Below are 17989 nucleotides of genomic sequence, written 5' to 3'. Positions count from 1 at the left end.
CTGGGTTTTATTTATTTATTAAACTTTTTTATCATAGCTGTTGCGTGGTGAAGATCGTAGCAGGACACATCGCGGGTTCCTCCTCCTCGGGCCGTCCAGTACCCAGCAATAGATGAGCTCAGTCTGTTCCTTTGAATCCACCATGTGTTCCTCACCACTAATATCAACCAGATGACAGAGAACCTCACAGTGATTGTCTCTCAATGAGACAAGTAGTCAAAATAACATGAAGGAGATTATGAGCTGCGTTACTCAACAGACAAAGCGGCACATTTGTCTCCGGAGTGAAAACCCGAACGGTTATATCATGAACTTCACATGAGAGTCTTTTCATCATTCAGATGGACAGATATTTTGTTCATAAAGAGAAAAAGGTTTTGTTCATAAACACTAAATTATTCATTCAAATAGAGCGACTCTCTTCATCAACACTTGTAAAATACAGAAACTCTTCAAATTCACTAAATACTTGTTTCGCAACTCAATTATTTGACGTACAGGTCAAAGGTCAATGCCAACATGGTAGATGTAGTCTGAGCGTCTCCATGACTTTGGGATTGTGTTCACGAAACATGAACAGAAAGTCACTCACGACTGTAGAAACTGCTTGACTTGCATCCAGAAGCAGGAATATTGAATATCCATTAGTATGCGATGAAAAGTTTTAAGCGGCTTAAATTCTCATTGTTTCGTAACAACTTCAACATGATATTTCCAAACCAGCGAGACAAATGTGAACAGTGCTTTTCACGACGTCTCATGCTAATATCTCACTGAGTAATAACTGCCACCACCATTAATCTTCATGACGCAAACGCCACTGGTGAAAAATCACTGAGCTGTTTAGAAATTCGTGTGTGTGTGTTCAGTCTGAAGGGCCCTACAAACAGCAGAATAAATGTACAAGAATACATCACTTCACAGGGAGCGGGAATAGGCACATTTACCCATCAGCCATTGCGCTCCACACGAGTGCTACTCAAATCTGGGTTAAATCAGCAGCAAAAACCAGTTAATCGAGAGTCTGACTTTTTTATTCGCCACAATTCACTAGATAAAACACCATTAACAACAATTTATCACACGTATAGGGGTTGAGTATTGATTTATCTAAATATATATGTATATATTTTTTATGAAAATGTACACACACACACCTATATCTATATATATATATAATTTAAGCATTTACATTTTATAAAAACTTATATATATATATAGATATGTGTGTGTGTGTGTGTGTGTCTGTACATTTTCATAAAAAAATATATACATATATATTTAGATAAATCAATACTCAACCCCTATACGTGTGATAAATTGTTGTTAATGGTGTTATATATAATTTAAGCATTTACATTTTATAAAAACTTTATATATATATATATATATATATATATATATATATATATATGCATGTTTTTACATTAAAACTTATAAATAAAGATCTTATATTACATTATATATATATAATGTAAACATTTATATTTATATAATTTTTCATTTTGCCATATGTAAACATGCATATGTATTTACATAGAAAATAGATATACATAAATAAATATGTATATATATATATATACACATGTATATACATAGATATATTAAATATTTAATTAAACTTTAAACATTTTATTATATTTATCATTTTGCCATATGTTTGTAAACAGACATATGTATTTACATAAAGGATGTTATATAACATAATACATTATATATCAATTAGTATAAATTTAATTGGATTTGATCAACTTTTTGATTTTGCAACATATAAGTAAAAGTGCATGTATATATATATGTGTGTGTGTATATATATGTATGAATATGTATGTGTATATATCAAATGTACACTTATATGTAGTTTTGGTGAGTGCTATTACTCATCTGTGAGGTCTGACAGGCTCGTCTCAGGGTGGGCCGGTCCGCTATCTTTCACTCCCCTAGTATGAAAACAAGACTAACAAGACATAAATCATTTCTGTGTTTTCACACTGGAGTCGCGTTACAAGCTACCAGAACTGACGCTCAGATTCAGGAGCATTGCTAACAGTAGTTCAGCGACGTTTCACTGTATCGCACAGTAACAACCGTTATCTCTCCTCCTGCGGCGTCGCCGGGACGGTCCTGCAGAGCGGCGTAACGTGTGCAGTTTTCCTTCAGTCTCCACCGAGCGTTCTGGACGATCTCAGACGTCAGTTGAAAGCATCCCGTTACGCTTTTGTCTTCACCCTCCACCCTCCTTCCATTCCTTCTCCTCGTTTTTCTGAAGGATAATTTATTCTTTACGACTGTCACGTCTCTCCCACTCGCAGCTGCACGCTATCCATAAGCTCATCCCGCGCTAACTGATTGCTAGTCTGAGATTTGTGTGTCTACCCGGTAGGTCCCATGAAATCCCCCACAATGCTCAGCGCGTGCTGCTTTGGAAAACACGGCTGAGGTTAAACACCAGTGTACATGTACACGCCTGTGTCTGATGCTTTATGGGTAATGCCAGGATACAGTTGATAGACTTGAGAAAGCATATATATATATATATATAATATATATATATATATATGCTTTCTCTATATATATATATATATATACACATACACATTTGTGTGTAAACATGCATGTATTTATACGTACAAAATGTGTATGTATGTATATATATTATACACACATTTATATTTTATAAAACTGTTGCCATATATATGCAAATATGCATGTATATTTACATCGTAAATCAATATTTTATTTGTACATTTTCTAAGTTGTAGTGAAACAAAGATTATTGGAGTATGTTTTATAAGAAAATACTATTTCAGTCTTTCACATTTCGTTTAATTTTTACCTATTTGTGAATTTTCTGAGTGAAAATTCTTTTCTGTAAGTAAATCTGTAATTTTTTAATGTGCAATATGAATAGTCCATGCAATTATTAATAAATGACATGTTTTTGCAATTCTGATTTGGTGATTTACCTTTAATTGTCTGGTCAAATTTAGGCATAAATTGTGTAATTTTTGGGATGTTTAATGATCAGGGTCATAGTTCAGTCCAGAAGAGGTCAGTTGGGAAATCTGTTTGGAAACAGTCATTATGCATTTCCAAATGGATACACTAATGGCACAAAAACGGCACACTTCTCCTTGAATATGACTGACTTCCTCGTGAGCATGAAGTGATCAGTCAACACCTTTACCTCCAATCAAAACTCAAGATCTCATATTTCTGATTAATCATATTTCTCATCAAATGAACAGTCATGTTATCAACTCTAGACTCGTACTGGATGACTTATAGGATAAATATTTCAAAGTTGAGACTTAATCATACAGTAAGTGGGAACTCAATAAAATAAAGCCATAAAATTAGAGAGCGGCCTTCATTCTGCGTTTTATTAGTCACTAATCGTTGTTAAGAAGCGAAACGAACAGTGATCTATTAAACACAGTTGTTCTCTCTCGCCCTCGTGAGATAGTGGCTCTCGATCGACCGTTTCTGTGTGAATAAGGCCGTCGGCATTTGTTCAACTCGCATTGAACAAACGATCTTGACACCAGAACAAAAGCCGCTTTAGAGGAGAGCAGACTCTGTTTTTCTCTCTCATATTTTTTAATGGCAAAATGTTTGCCAGAAACAGGTGGATTTATTTTGGGCAATCCGGGGTATAGTGATGGAGCTTAGATGGTTCCGGGCCCCAGGGCTTCAGACGACTAACAAAACACATCTTACTTCTGCTTTGCTGCCTGTCTGTAATGCCTTTCAGCCGAGGGCATGGCGGTCCCGAGAGCTTCCCGAGAGAGACCGAAAAAAAAAAAGTTTCAGCTTGGGTATATATTCTATAAAGCATATTTCAGTTAAATATACATTAACATCAATCTTGACACAGACAAAACAATATTAATCGAAACCTGGATAGTGTAGATATAACTAAAATGTGACCCTGGATCACAAAACCAGTCATAAGTCGCACATGTATATTTGTGGCAATAGCCAACAATACATTCAAAATCAAAATTATCGATTTTTCTTTTTGGTCAAAAATCATTAGGATATTAAGTAAAGATCATGTTCCATGAAGATATTTTGTAAGTTTTCTACCGTAAATATATAAAACATTTATTTTTGTGAGTGAATGCAGCACAAACGCCAACATAAATGGAGAACTTTAAAGGAGATTTTCTCAATGTTTTGATTTTTTTTGCACCCTCAGATTCCAGATTTTCAAATAGTTTTATATCTGCCAAATATTGTCCTATCATAACAAACCAACATCAATGGAAAGCTTATTTATTCAGCTTTCGGGTGATGTATAAATCTCAATTTCATAAAATTGACCCATGTGACTGGTTTTGTGGTCCAGGGTCACAAATGTGAATTGTGTTCAGATTTTCCAAGTTTATCGCCAGTGTCTTGCTTCTCAGATCTTTCTCTTGAGAAAAAGACCTTGTAGGCCTATACTTTACATCGCTTAGATGCCAAAGTCAATCAAAAATAAATAGGTTTGTCAGATTTTAAAATGGAGGAGAAACCACTTTACTGTTTAAAATATATGTACAACAACTTTTTTATAGTTATACGAGTTGTAAGTTATATGAGATTCAACTAAAAAAAATTTAGCCAATTTTAATAAATTTAAGTTGAAATGACTTGATTATACTTTAAAATTTAAGGCAAAAAATCAACTTAAGTTTTTAAGTTGAAATAGGTAGAAATTCCCATATCTATTGTATTTAAAATCCAATCAAACTGTTATTTTAATGCTAATTTATTTGTAACTTGGCAATATGGCAAATACTAATATTATATGGTGGCTGTCATGACGTATTTAAAACATACATCAAATATGGAAAAACAGGTTAAGTAAAAATACAACGAATATGCAATATAGTGCATATATTTAGCAAAATGTTCCTCTCTAGAGTTAATTTTTTTCTTTCTGACTTAAAGTTTTTGGACGTGACATTGTTTACAAGCTATTTTATTAGCGTCTTTCCACTGATTTCTGTAGGTTGCACTGTATCTTTCAACATACCTTCTGATGTTCATTCACGTTTATTTCATTGCCTTGACTAGTAGTAAAGCAGAAGAGATGATCAGTCACTTGATCACTTGAACTCTGTCACACCTCATTAAAGAGCATCAAAACTGTATTTATTGTTTGAATTTCATGATAAAATGGACAGAATTTAAAAGCTGAGACTTTGTTTCATGTCAGAAGTAACCAAGCATAAAGCTTATAATCGATTTATTGGATCCGAGGCGCTACAAAGCTTTGTTCATTCATCAGCAGAAAACAGCTTAGACTAAAAGATGGAATTTAAGGATCGATAATGGTTCTTCAAAATCGATTAAAATTGAGAAATCGATATTATCAACCCAGCCCTATTATAATTTTTTTTAAATATATTTTATTATATTATATAACATATATATATTGTGTGTATATATAGAATTTTTGTTTAATTTTTATATACGATTACACAATTCTGAGAACCAGGCTTTCAAAAGTTATTTTTCCTTACAATAACATCATAAACGTCAGTCAACTTAATCCCAAATTCATTTTATAACTCTTAAAGTCTATACATTTTCATTTTTCCTAAGGAATTTTAGGAGAAGCATGACTGAAACGCTATAAAAGAGCAAAATATCTACCGCAGTTCGAGACCGAATCAACCTAAACTCTCTTGTTTTTTCCCCCTTTAATTCCTAAGATAACTCCACACATGCCACAATCAAGCGAACGGACCACAAGATATTATAAACATGTGTTTTCCTCAGAAACGTAAAGAAAGGCTGGATCAGCGAGCTGCTCGCTTGATTTAACTATGATATCTAATGATGTATGTTTCCTCCTCATGCCCTATTAAGATTAAGAGCGACTGGAACTGCGCAATACGGGCACAGTTTTCGGCCTTTGGGAGCGCGGCCTCAAATATGAGTCACAGTGAATATCCCTGCCTCGTTTTAGGCAACATTCCCAAATGGGGTTCGAAGACATGGAAGTGGAAAGCTGTCGCTGACATGGCCAGGAAACAAGCATAAAAAGCCACCAATGCAATTCATCTTGTCGTTTATAATAGGGAAATGGCGACGAGTCTATTCTTTTCGGGCTTAATGTTCATTATGTTGAGAGGTGATGTGTATTTAATGGTTTTCAGGCTTCTGAAATACAGGAAACTGGAGTTGGGATTCATACTGATGTCATGTGCACTTAAAAACACCAATATTTGGGTCCAAACTCAGTCTGCGTCATTTCTTTGGACTTTTGCATTTAAAAAAACACACAATTAATTTAGAAGCAATCAACCACAAGAGGGAAACCAATGCAATTAATCATATAATCGTGCATAGTTAGGGTTGAAAAATTATTCCGTCAATAAAATCCCAAATTTCAGTCAACTTGATATTTATTTTACTTTTAATTGCATCGTATCTGAATAGAAAAAATATCAGTGCAGCACTCTGTAACATATCCAGAAATATACTCGTTCCACATTTCATGAACTGAGGAAGGATCTTTGAATCGTAGACACTGCTTTAGCCAAGTTGGAAAAAGAAAAAGTGGCCCAAATGTCTATGGCATACCTACGGCTAGGTTTCAGCAAAGATGAACCGATGTTAACATGCATCAGCCGAGCAAAAAAAAAAAAATGACAGTGGTTTCGGAAGTCAACACATCATTAGCCATTAAACGTTTCTGTCGGAAAATACGGGGCCTTTACGTTTCATCTTTAGTCACGAGTTTCTACAAAGTCTTTGTATCCATTACTCTCTTTTTTTTTTACACTTAGTACAAAATAACACATTTCTACCCGTTAGCACTTCGGTTCCTTAGGAGACTATAACATATAATATATAATAATTTATTTTCAGTGTTCAAACAGACAGATCCAGTGTGACTGGATAACTAACATACTCTACCAGGTTCCAGTTGGCATTTTAGGAGGCTTTTTATACATCCCTCGATTTGCACTGAGCTCCTTAAACACAACTCAAACGAGTTCCTTTGTGCCGCCGGACGCGGCGACGTCTCGTGCCGAATCCCTAGAAACGCTACAAATCCCAGAATGCACTGGTATCCTGCAGTCCTTGAGCGCGAGTCAGTGCATGTACTTCTGGGCTCGTACCTACTGATAGAGTTTAGTATTTTAACTCTCATGTTAAAGCAAATATACATTCTGCTGTGCAAAAACGGCCGATTAAAACTGGCTTCCTCCCGTTCCCGTTCCCGTTCATTTGCAGGTAAAAACCTCCGTCCTCTCGCTACAGGTGTTGCATTTCACAAAACAACACCACTGGAATTTACAGTTGCATTGCCACACCTTGGTGTACTGATGCGTGTTGTAGCCCCGCCCACAACACATGAGGTCACAACCATCCGTGTGTGGAGACGTCCGGTTGCACATTCGCCCCTGCGTCCCAACGCTGCCCGTTTTGGCGTCCTCTTCGCAATAGTTCGGCGAGCGCTCGATGTACACCAAGTCTGTTTCCAAGGGCTTCTGGTAACCGTGAGTCTTCTTCACCTTGAGGAACGTGGGCTGTCGTAGACGTGATGCACGGACCGCCTCCACGTGCACCGCCTTGTTGTACTTGTCCTTCAGGACGTATCCGATCTCGCGAAACTTCGGTAACGTGGTCCAACAGGTTTTGGTGGTGCAGGAGCCCGAAACGCCGTGACATTTACATTCCTGCTTCATTCGCTCTTCCAGAACCTGCAGAAAAACACAACAACACGAGTCTCGTGAGATTAGCATTTACAAACTGGTAAAATGCTAACATAAAGGACAAACAACAGCATTCTGGAGTCACATGATGCAAGAAAACAATGGGCTCTATCATGTACTCAGCGTTATGCAGCGGCAAGCGCGACGCAAGTGTTTTTTGCTAGTTTCAGCCCGACGCAGTTTTCATTTTCACGTCCTGCGCCACGTTGTTTAAATAGCAAATGCATTTGCGCATCTATGGGCGTGTTGGTCTGAAAACAAGGTGTGTTCTGGTGCATTGTTGGCACGTTGCTATTTTGAGGAACTGAAATACACTGTGCCATTGACCAACTGAACCCTGGTCTAAAGTCAATGGCGATATATTTTTTTTGTTATAGTAATGTGCGCCTATAGGCGGGTAAACAACGCGCGCACACTCTGCTTATTACACGCGCACACTCTGCTTATTACACGCACACACTCTGCTTATTACACGCACACACTCTGCTTATTACACGCACACACTCTGCTTATTACACACACAGGGACGCGCACAAACATGCCAAATATTAAAAATAAAAGGAATACAATGTAGAAGATTAATATTGTGTACATAAAGATATGGTGGAATCCGGCTTGTCCCGTAGATGTTCTGCTTGTGCGCTTTAACCTCACACACACACACACACACAGCTTGAACCTCGCACACGAGCACATCCGTTTCTTCGCTAGAGAACCATTCAGTTTTTCCGCTTGCAAGTAAATAGCGAATCCGCTATGGCGCGAGCGCAACTGGCTTTTAAGGTGAATGGGAGAAGAGACTCTGATTGGTTTATTTCACTTTACGCCCAAAACACACCCATTCCTCATTAAGAGAATAGGGACGACCCTTTTAGACCATGCACCGGGAGCACCGACCATTTTTCCCATCGTTAAACTAGCAAAAGTGGATTCGGACGCCCTAAGTGCACTTGCGGCGTGCGCTTTAGACCCTTGCTGAATAACTGTTTATGAGAAATCCTACTTTGGACAATTTTATCAATCACATCGTCTTAAATAACAGCACAGAATAAGGTTTTGCAATGCTAGACATTTACTAGCATATTTTGCTCTTCTTCATCCAAAGCTTTTTGTCTGTAATATAAAATTGAACATCCCTCATAGATGCAAACACTAATTTAGAAAAAATACACATTTTAAAACCAATTCAAATAATTTTTTTATTATGAATGTATTGTTTGATTTTACAATTATATTGCTGTGTTGGTCGCCAAAATATCCAATATAAAGTACTAGCTTACAGTTTATTCTGTAGGAATAAATACTGCAGTGTTCAGCGTGTCACATCTTGAACATTAAACAATTTTTAAAATGCAAACTGTGTAAAAATGCCAGTCAAGAAGGGCTTAAATTATCATTAGCTACAGTTCATTCATCAGACTGGAAAAGGAAGGTCGAGTCGACCGCATTGCATTGTGGGATATAGTATCTCTCACGTATTCCATGCATAAAGAAAATTCCCAAACGCTGCACATTCTGCATACTTCAGAAATAGTATGCTATTCTGAACACTCTGGAGACAAAAACACAGCACATATATATATATATATATATATATATATACGGAAATCAGCCTTTTTATGGTTAGCATCGGCTGTTTGGAAGACAAGCATGTACATGCAGTGGAAAAACCATACGATCTAATGTGCTACATTAATACTGCTCTCTGCTGATCTCTGCCAGTTACCCATCAAACCTACTCTGTAATTCCCTCTACCTTCCTGCGCACCACATCTATGAGCAGGAAAAATAAATATAAATCTCCTACAGCCAAACACGTTAGATGTGGATTATTGAGCTTTTTAATGAATTGCAGATCTTTTGCAGCGATGAAGCTACAGAACGACCATCGGCGAACGAATAGCGGAAGAAGTCATCAAACAAAAATGTATCTGCATGTATACAGTATGTTGCAAAGAAAAAGAAATGTATTATTTTTAGATTTGCATTGGATATCATCAATACTGTATTAAATGCTGAAAGACTTTTTCCAGACCCCTGTCTGGCACGACTCCTCACCAGAAGCAATTATCATTTCCCTGGAAAACACATGTAAACTAATCGATCAAGCCCACAAAACCCATCCTGACCAACGCGAGGCCATTGACGGTTAAAGCCGACTGGGATCTCTCGATTTCAAGAACAAAAGAGGTCGGAGGAATTGTTCTGGCAAGACATTTATAAACATCTACATTAAAGTTCTGTCCTTCCTAGCCTTTCCCTCTGACTCTTATGAATGCTGCCAGGTTTCCATTTTAAATAAAAATGGTTCCTAATTGGGCACTGATTGAATTATGCACAAAAAAAAATGAACAGAATAAATATATTATTGCAATATGATTTCATATTTTAAAAATGTACTTGTTCCAAAACCTAGTAAGCTGCCTACATAGACCGCATTATAAGGCATAAATATATAAATCCATTGTTATTTATGTATACATTGTGATATATGCATAATTGTTTTTTCTCATTTTACATTATTTATATATTATTATATTTTGGTAGTTTTCTATTTCATTTTAATTGTATATATGTTATGTGTGTGTGTGTAAAATATCTACACATAATTTCAAACATGTAGATATAGTTATAATGTATATATAAATGTTAACTAATATAAAAAATTACAAATATGTATATAGGCTATATTTATATATATATATATACACACACACATAATCGTGTGTGTGTGTAAAATATCTACACAATTTCAAACATGTAGATATAGATATAATGTATATATAAATGTTAACTAGTATAAAAAATGAAAAATATAATATATATAGGCTATATATATTATATATATATATATATATAGTATATTTTAATAATGTAAAATATAAACATAAAATGTATTGTATGTATTTTAAGCAAGGCAGCTCACTTGGTTTTGGAACCTTTAATAACGAGTAGAATGTTTAATTAATTCTACCAAGCAGTAATTTGTTTTCATAAAATGTAAACTGGATTTTCAGCCATTATTTAACCAATTAACTTTTGAAATCAGTTCCACGTGTCTTCAATACATCAATGCTGATTCTGCAGAGAAATGCGTTCATGACTAATGTTGATTCAACGTACACCGAGCCAGCGTGTGCCCGCAGGCAAACGGCATTTCAAAATGAACGATGTGTTACTTCACAAGCCGTCCGAAGGCCCACAGCGCTGTTTACATTTGCCTGGATACGCTTATATCCACAGCGCTAATGTGGACCAGTTCTGGCCCGGCTCGCTACAACCACATTCACGTATGATAGCAATTGAAATTCCAGAGTGGCAACTTCCATCTTCCCCCATTCAGAGTCACATGGTACGTCCCGTTCCCCCCTTAACATATGATGCTATGGCTCCATGAATGCCATTGTGGGTCCTCTATAAAAGCCTGACTCAATGGAGCGAGGGTTGTGTTTTCAGTGCAGCAGAAAGACTCGCAATAATATCCTGTTACAGGCTTTAGACTTGATGATTCCATACAGCGGCCCGCGATGGGATTGGACCGGCTCCAACTGGCAACCGGGCTCAATCCCGGCTCGCTCACACCATAAAGCATGCTGTTTCAGTGCATGTTGTTTTGTGTTCTTGGATGACTAACAGCTATCAAACAAACAAACATGGCCAAAGCGGCGAGCAGCCAAACCGAGCTTGAACCGGCATCAAGGAGCGAACCGAGAAAGCACTCAGTAATTGGCTGAAGCGAAACGAGTTGCTGAAACTGTTCAAGCATTCGTCTGGCGAACGAATCCTCGGTTTGCCACCTGCGAAGGACGAACTACACCGTCTAAACTGTATTGGAGGACTGTGAAGATGAATCACGCCAATTGCTAAAACGCTCTAAATGCATTTGTCTTTCAAACAAGAATTAATGGATAGGAAGTTTTCCGAAAGAATTCGTTATTTGTTTCTTTTAACTAAATGTCGGCCAGAAAGTGCTTCCAAGCTTCAATGTTTTAAAGCCTCTGACATCTAAAACAGATTAAGCCGCTTTGTCTGGAAGATTTCCCCAACTGTGCAGTCAAACAAAATAGATAAATGTTTCTGCAAGATGACCATGACCAATGTTGGTAAATTGTCAAATTAAAACGCCCTTGAGAAATAACAAATGAACGCATAAGAACTTTTCCCTGAAGATTTTATTTGTTTCTTCAAGTCAACGTTGGCCTCTTTTGAGCCTTTAAAGGTTTTAGAAAAGCTTAATGGATTAAAGGAGTAGTTCACTTTAAAATGAAATTTACCCCATGATTTACTCACCCTCAAGTCATCCTAGGTGTATATGATATTCTTCTTTCAGGCGAATACAATCAGATTTATATTAATAAACACCCTGACGCTTCCGAGCTTTATAATGGCAGTGAATTGCAACCATCAGTTTGAAGCTCAAAAAAGTGCATCCATCCATTATGTAAGAACGGCTCCGCGGGGTTAATAAAGGCCTTCTGAAGCAAAGCCATGAGTTTGTGTAAGAAAAATATTCATATTTAAAACTTTATAAAGTAAAATAACTAGCTTCCGGCCAAACGAACATACGGATTCCACTTAAGTCTTAAGTCTTTATACGCAAGAAGACTGCCTCTATTAACCTTTGGAGTTCGTTTATGAAGGACGGATTAAGAAGCATTGTCTGGACGATTTTCCCAAGCATGCAGTCAAACCAAACATTGGATGAATGGTGTTGCAGAAACAAAGTATTTGAATATATATATATTTTTTTTCTTTACTTTTTTTCTTGTTGTTTTTGTTTGTTTTTTCTTCTCGTTTTTCTTTGTCTAATCTTGTATGGTTGTTTGTCTGTGTTTTGTTTTGTTTTTGTCGATAATTATGTGTATTTTGTAAAATTTCTGTATGTATTCCTGCAATAAAAAAAAAAGAAACAAACAAAGTCCCTAAATGTCGAATCAATATAAGCCTCACCTTTCGCCCAGCTTCGTTGTTATGAAGGTTCATCAGCCGTCTGGCATTTTTTTTAATCTCCCGGGCGTCCACAAACTTCCGGGAAAACTCGATGCCGTATTTGATGTCCGCGGAGCATCCGCCCCATTTCCAGCCCTCCTCCTGGTTGTAGTATCCCTGTTTGTCCCTATCGCAGCCGCAGTGGCTCATGTTGCCCTGACTGCACGCGGCCGTGACGGCGTGGGCGACCCCAGCGGCGGTGATGGCGTAGGTGAATGCTGCCTCCCTGCTGCCTGGGGGGAAGAGGGAACACACTGTGATATCTGCTCAACACGACTCAAACGCCAACGCATGTGCATGCAAAAACTTGCTAAATTAGTATATTGTGGTAAATAGGGGTAGTAGAAAAGCTAGCATCACTTACTGTTGCTCATATGATGAGATTTAAGCAAACCCAAGTATCTGTCTATTAAACCACAATACCATTGCTGAGTAGAGGGTGTGCAGTTACTTTACTAAGTGAGTTGTGATGAAAAAAAAAAAAACAGCATAGCAGCACCCTAGCAACTAGCGAAAATACACTGGGCAACCACATAACGTGCTAAAAATGATTAGAAAAAAAACTATTAGACTTTAACAACTGCATAGCAACACCCTAGCAACCAGCCAGAACAGAACTCCCAGGCAATCACATATCTGTGCTAAAAACCAATATAAGAGCACCTTAGCAACTGCATAGCAACATCCTAGCCACCAGATAGAACACCCTGGCAATTACATAACATTGTCCTCAGCACTGATTAGAACACCTTAGCAACTGCATAGCAATACCCTAGCAACCAGCCAGAACAGAACACCCAGGCAATCAAATAACTGGTAAAAACCAATAAAAGAACACTTTAGCAACTGTATAGCAACATCCTAGCAACCAGCCAAAACATCCTGCCAATCAAATAGAATTGTACTAAAACCAATAAAAGAACACCTTAGCAACTGTATAGCAACACCATAGCAACCAGCCAGAACAGAACTCCGAAGCAATAACATAACTGCTAAAAAACAATAAAAGAACACCTAAGTAACGGCATAGCAACACCCAAGCAACCAGCTAGAACACCCAGGCAATCAAATAATTGTGAAAAAAAAACAAAAAAACTAAGCTACAGCATAGCAACACCCAAGCAACCAGTCAGAACACCCTGGCAATCACATAACATTGAACTAAAAACAAATTAAAATACTTTAGCAACTGCATAGCAATACCCTAGCAACTAGCCAGAACAGAACATCCAGACAATCACTTAACTGTGCTAAAAAACAATAAAAGAACAGCTTAGCAACTGCATTGCAACATCCTAGCAACCAGCTAAAACATCCTAGCAAACATTGTACTAAAAACAAATGAGAACACCTAAGCAACTGCATAGCAACATCCTACTGTAGCAACCCGCCAGAACACCCTGGCAATCACATTACATTGAACTAAAAACAAATTAGAACACCTTAACAACAGCATAGCAACCACCTATCAATGTTCTAAAAAAAAAATATATATATATATATATATATTAAAACGCAGAAGAAACAGCATAGCAACATTGTGCTAAAAAACAATTAGACCCCCTCTACAACTGCAGAGCAACAACCTAACAAAATATAATATTGTGCTAAAAAACAATTAGAACACCTTAACAACAGCATAGCAACCACCTATCAATGTTCTAAAACAAATAAATAATTTAAAATGCAGAAGAAACAGCATAGCAACATTGTGCTAAAAAACAATTAGACCACCTCTACAACTGCAGAGCAACAACCTAACAAAATATAATATTGTGCTAAAAAACAATTAGAACACCTTAACAACAGCATAGCAACACCCTAGCAACCAGCCAGAACACCTAATATACTGGCAGCAACCTTTGCATGTGCAAACACCGCTCGTGTTCTTTAAAATATAATTATTTGTTTTTGAATTTTTTAAGTAATTTCAAAAGAGAACTGACTCATGCTTGCGCAGATGAAAGATACGAGTGTTTCTGTACACCTATGGCGAAGCGACTGCAGCTGTTGAGCTGGAGGATTCTCAGAGTGTGAGGAAGCAAAGCCAAGGTGCTGTCCAAAGTGCTGAATTCTCCTGCCAGAGCACCTTACAAACCCACCACAAGAAACACACACACACATCTGGAGCTTTATTTAACATGACGCCTGGAGGACATTTACAGTATCAGCTGAACAATCTGGGGAAATGAATTCACTGATGAAAGCAAACTTTGATCATCTCAGAAGAGCCAAACACTGGTGACTAATGGTAATAGGAATTGGAGGTGAAATGTTAAAAGTGGCATGAAAATAAATGTTACAATGAAAAAATAAATAAATAAAAGAGGTTCTAAAATATCTTTTGGAGTGTAATTTTGGACCAGATTCACCCTTCAAAATTTATTTGTGCAAAATGTCACATGGAGACCATGATAACCAATCTCTCCTTTCTGATGCTGTTTATTAAATACAACCAATCATGTGTCATTTTGGTGACTTTAAACAGTGTGTTTGCCATGTTTGCAACGCCTCCGGGCAGCTGTTCTGTTTCGGGCATCGAGTCCTATCTGTTTGAATGGGGGAATCCTGAAAACTCAAAAACTGCTTGCCGAACTCACATTTAAATAACATAGTTCAGATCAGCAACAAAATCTGACATGAACTGTCCCATAAATGTTTCTTGTGCTCAAATAGCATTCAAAAGGCTTATTTTTCAGTAGCTGCAGTGATGCAATGACTTCACCAATCACTGATTGGCTCTTTTATTTAGAAGGCGGGACTTATTCAGTCATATTGCACTTTCACCCATTCATAAGTAACATATGAGTGTAGCATCTTTGTATATCTATAGTCTTTGCTTTAAACCAGCCAACTTGTGATGACAGAAAAGACTTACACACACACTCACACACACAAACTGGCATGTTCAAGTCTCTGACTCAAACACACATATACACACAGTACCAGTGTTTTGGCAAAAGCAGAAAAAAAAGTTCAGTGCCAAGAAGAAAAGTGGCTGCCATAGACCAGCATTTGGATGCATGCAGCTTACACACACACACACACACACACACACACACACACACACACACACAGAGAGAGAGACAGACACACAAACACACATAGACACTTACACTCACACTCAAACACACACTCACATTCAAAAACACACACACACACACACACACACTCACTCACTCACTCACACACACACACAAACACACACACACACACACACACACACTCACTCACTCACTCACTCACTCACTCACTCACTCACACACACACACACACACACACAGAGAGAGAGACAGACACACAAACACAGACACTTACACAAACAAAAACACTCACACTCAAACACACATTCACTCACATTCAAACACACACACACTCACTCACTAACCCACTCACACACACACACAAAAACACTCACACTCAAACACACACTCACATTCAAACACACACACACTCACTCACTCACTCTCACACACACACACACACACACACACACAAACTCTCACACACTCACACAGCGAGAGACAGACACACACACACACACACACAAACAGTCAAACACACACTCACTCACATTCAAACACACACTCACTCACACACACACTCAAACACACACACAAACACTCACACACACTCACGCATGCACACACGCTTTAAAATTTGTTGTACACAATATACACACACACACAAATACATTTTGTATCCGACTGAATGAATAAATAAACAAAATAAATACATCAAACATGAAAACCCTTCAAAAGCAAGAACACAAAAATACAATCTCACTAACAAAACTTCCCAATTTCAATTTCCTGAATTGTCTTAAAATATCGTCTCGCTCTTCCTCACAATCTTTCCCATCCCTCGCCCGATCAGGCTTCTGTCCACATCGGGTTCACACACACACACACACACGCCACAGTGAATAAAGCCCGTCTGAGGAGGCCAGAACTCGACTCCAGTGAGGAGCACCCTGGGAAAACCTCGGATCCTGCCAGTGGAAAACTGGACTGACCAGAAAACCCTCAGAGAAGTTGGAAGGGAAGAACAGAGGAATATTAAAACACATGTCTAATAGAGTTTAGTGGCAAGTGTCTGCGACAGAGTCCAAGATCGCTGTGTCTCTGTTTACCCTCGTTTCACGTGTTCATCCGCTGACCTTGCGTGGAGAAGAGTGTGTTCGTCACGCAGACTGACGGCTTTGGCTCGGAACACGAGAGCAAACCGCTAAACAAATCACGCTTGACACGGCTGAGGAGATTTACAACCTCAGAGCGAACAAACAAACGATCCCGCTGAACCCGAGGAGGACCTGATGCTCCATTCATGAGGAGACTGAACCTGACCGTCATCTGAGGACAGCCGGAGACACACACACACACACACAGCCAGAGCATCGAGACACACACACACAGCCAGAGCATCAAGACACACATTCACACACACATCCAGAGCATCGAGACACACACTCACACACACATCCAGAGCATCGAGACACACACGCACAGCCAGAGCATCAAGACACACATTCACACACACATCCAGAGCATCGAGACACACACTCACACACACAGCCAGAGCATTGAGACACACACACATACTCACAAACACACACACAGCGAGAGCATCGAGACACACACACAGACACACTCACACAGCAAGAGCATCAAGACACACACACACACAGCCAGAGCATCGAGACACACACACACAGCCAGAGCATCGAGACACACACACACACACAGCGAGAGCACCGAGACACACACTCTCACACACACACAGCCAGAGCATCGAGACACACACACACACACAGCGAGAGCACCGACACACTCTCATCGAGACACACACACACACAGCAAGAGCATCGAGACACACACTCACACACACATTCACACACACAGCCAGAGCATCGAGACACACACTCACACACACATTCACACACACAGCCAGAGCATCGAGACACACACTCACAAAGCGAGAGCATCGACACACACACACACACACACACACACAGCGAGGGCATCGAGACACACACACACACACACATGCTCACACACAGCGAGACACACACACACACACACACACAGCGAGGGCATCGAGACACTCACAAACACACAAACACAGCGAGAGCATCGAGACACACTCACACACACACACACACACAGCGAGAGCATCGAGACACACACTCACACACACATGCTCACAAACACACTCACACAGCGAGAGCATCGAGACACACACACATGCTCACAAACACACACTCACACAGCGAGAGCATCGAG

General features: G+C 38.6%; 1 protein-coding gene across 2 annotated transcripts in view; it reads right to left on the bottom strand.

The window, feature by feature from the left end:
* Window positions 1-6386: 6386 nt before the first annotated feature.
* The window catches only part of wnt7bb (wingless-type MMTV integration site family, member 7Bb), a 34042-nt gene continuing 22439 nt past the window's right edge, over window positions 6387-17989 (bottom strand). For both annotated transcript variants that reach the window (XM_084095805.1, XM_084095804.1), the window contains exons 3-4: window positions 12669-12940; window positions 6387-7706 (exon numbers count right to left, since the gene is read on the bottom strand). In XM_084095805.1, the coding sequence (XP_083951931.1) occupies window positions 7227-7706; window positions 12669-12940 (752 nt within the window). In that variant the 3' untranslated portion in view covers window positions 6387-7226. The remainder of the gene's footprint in view (window positions 7707-12668; window positions 12941-17989) is intronic.

Source organism: Abramis brama, assembly GCF_963993115.1.
Source record: "Abramis brama genome assembly, chromosome: 20".
NCBI lineage: Eukaryota > Metazoa > Chordata > Actinopteri > Cypriniformes > Leuciscidae > Abramis > Abramis brama.
This window is presented reverse-complemented; position numbering and strand designations above follow the sequence as displayed.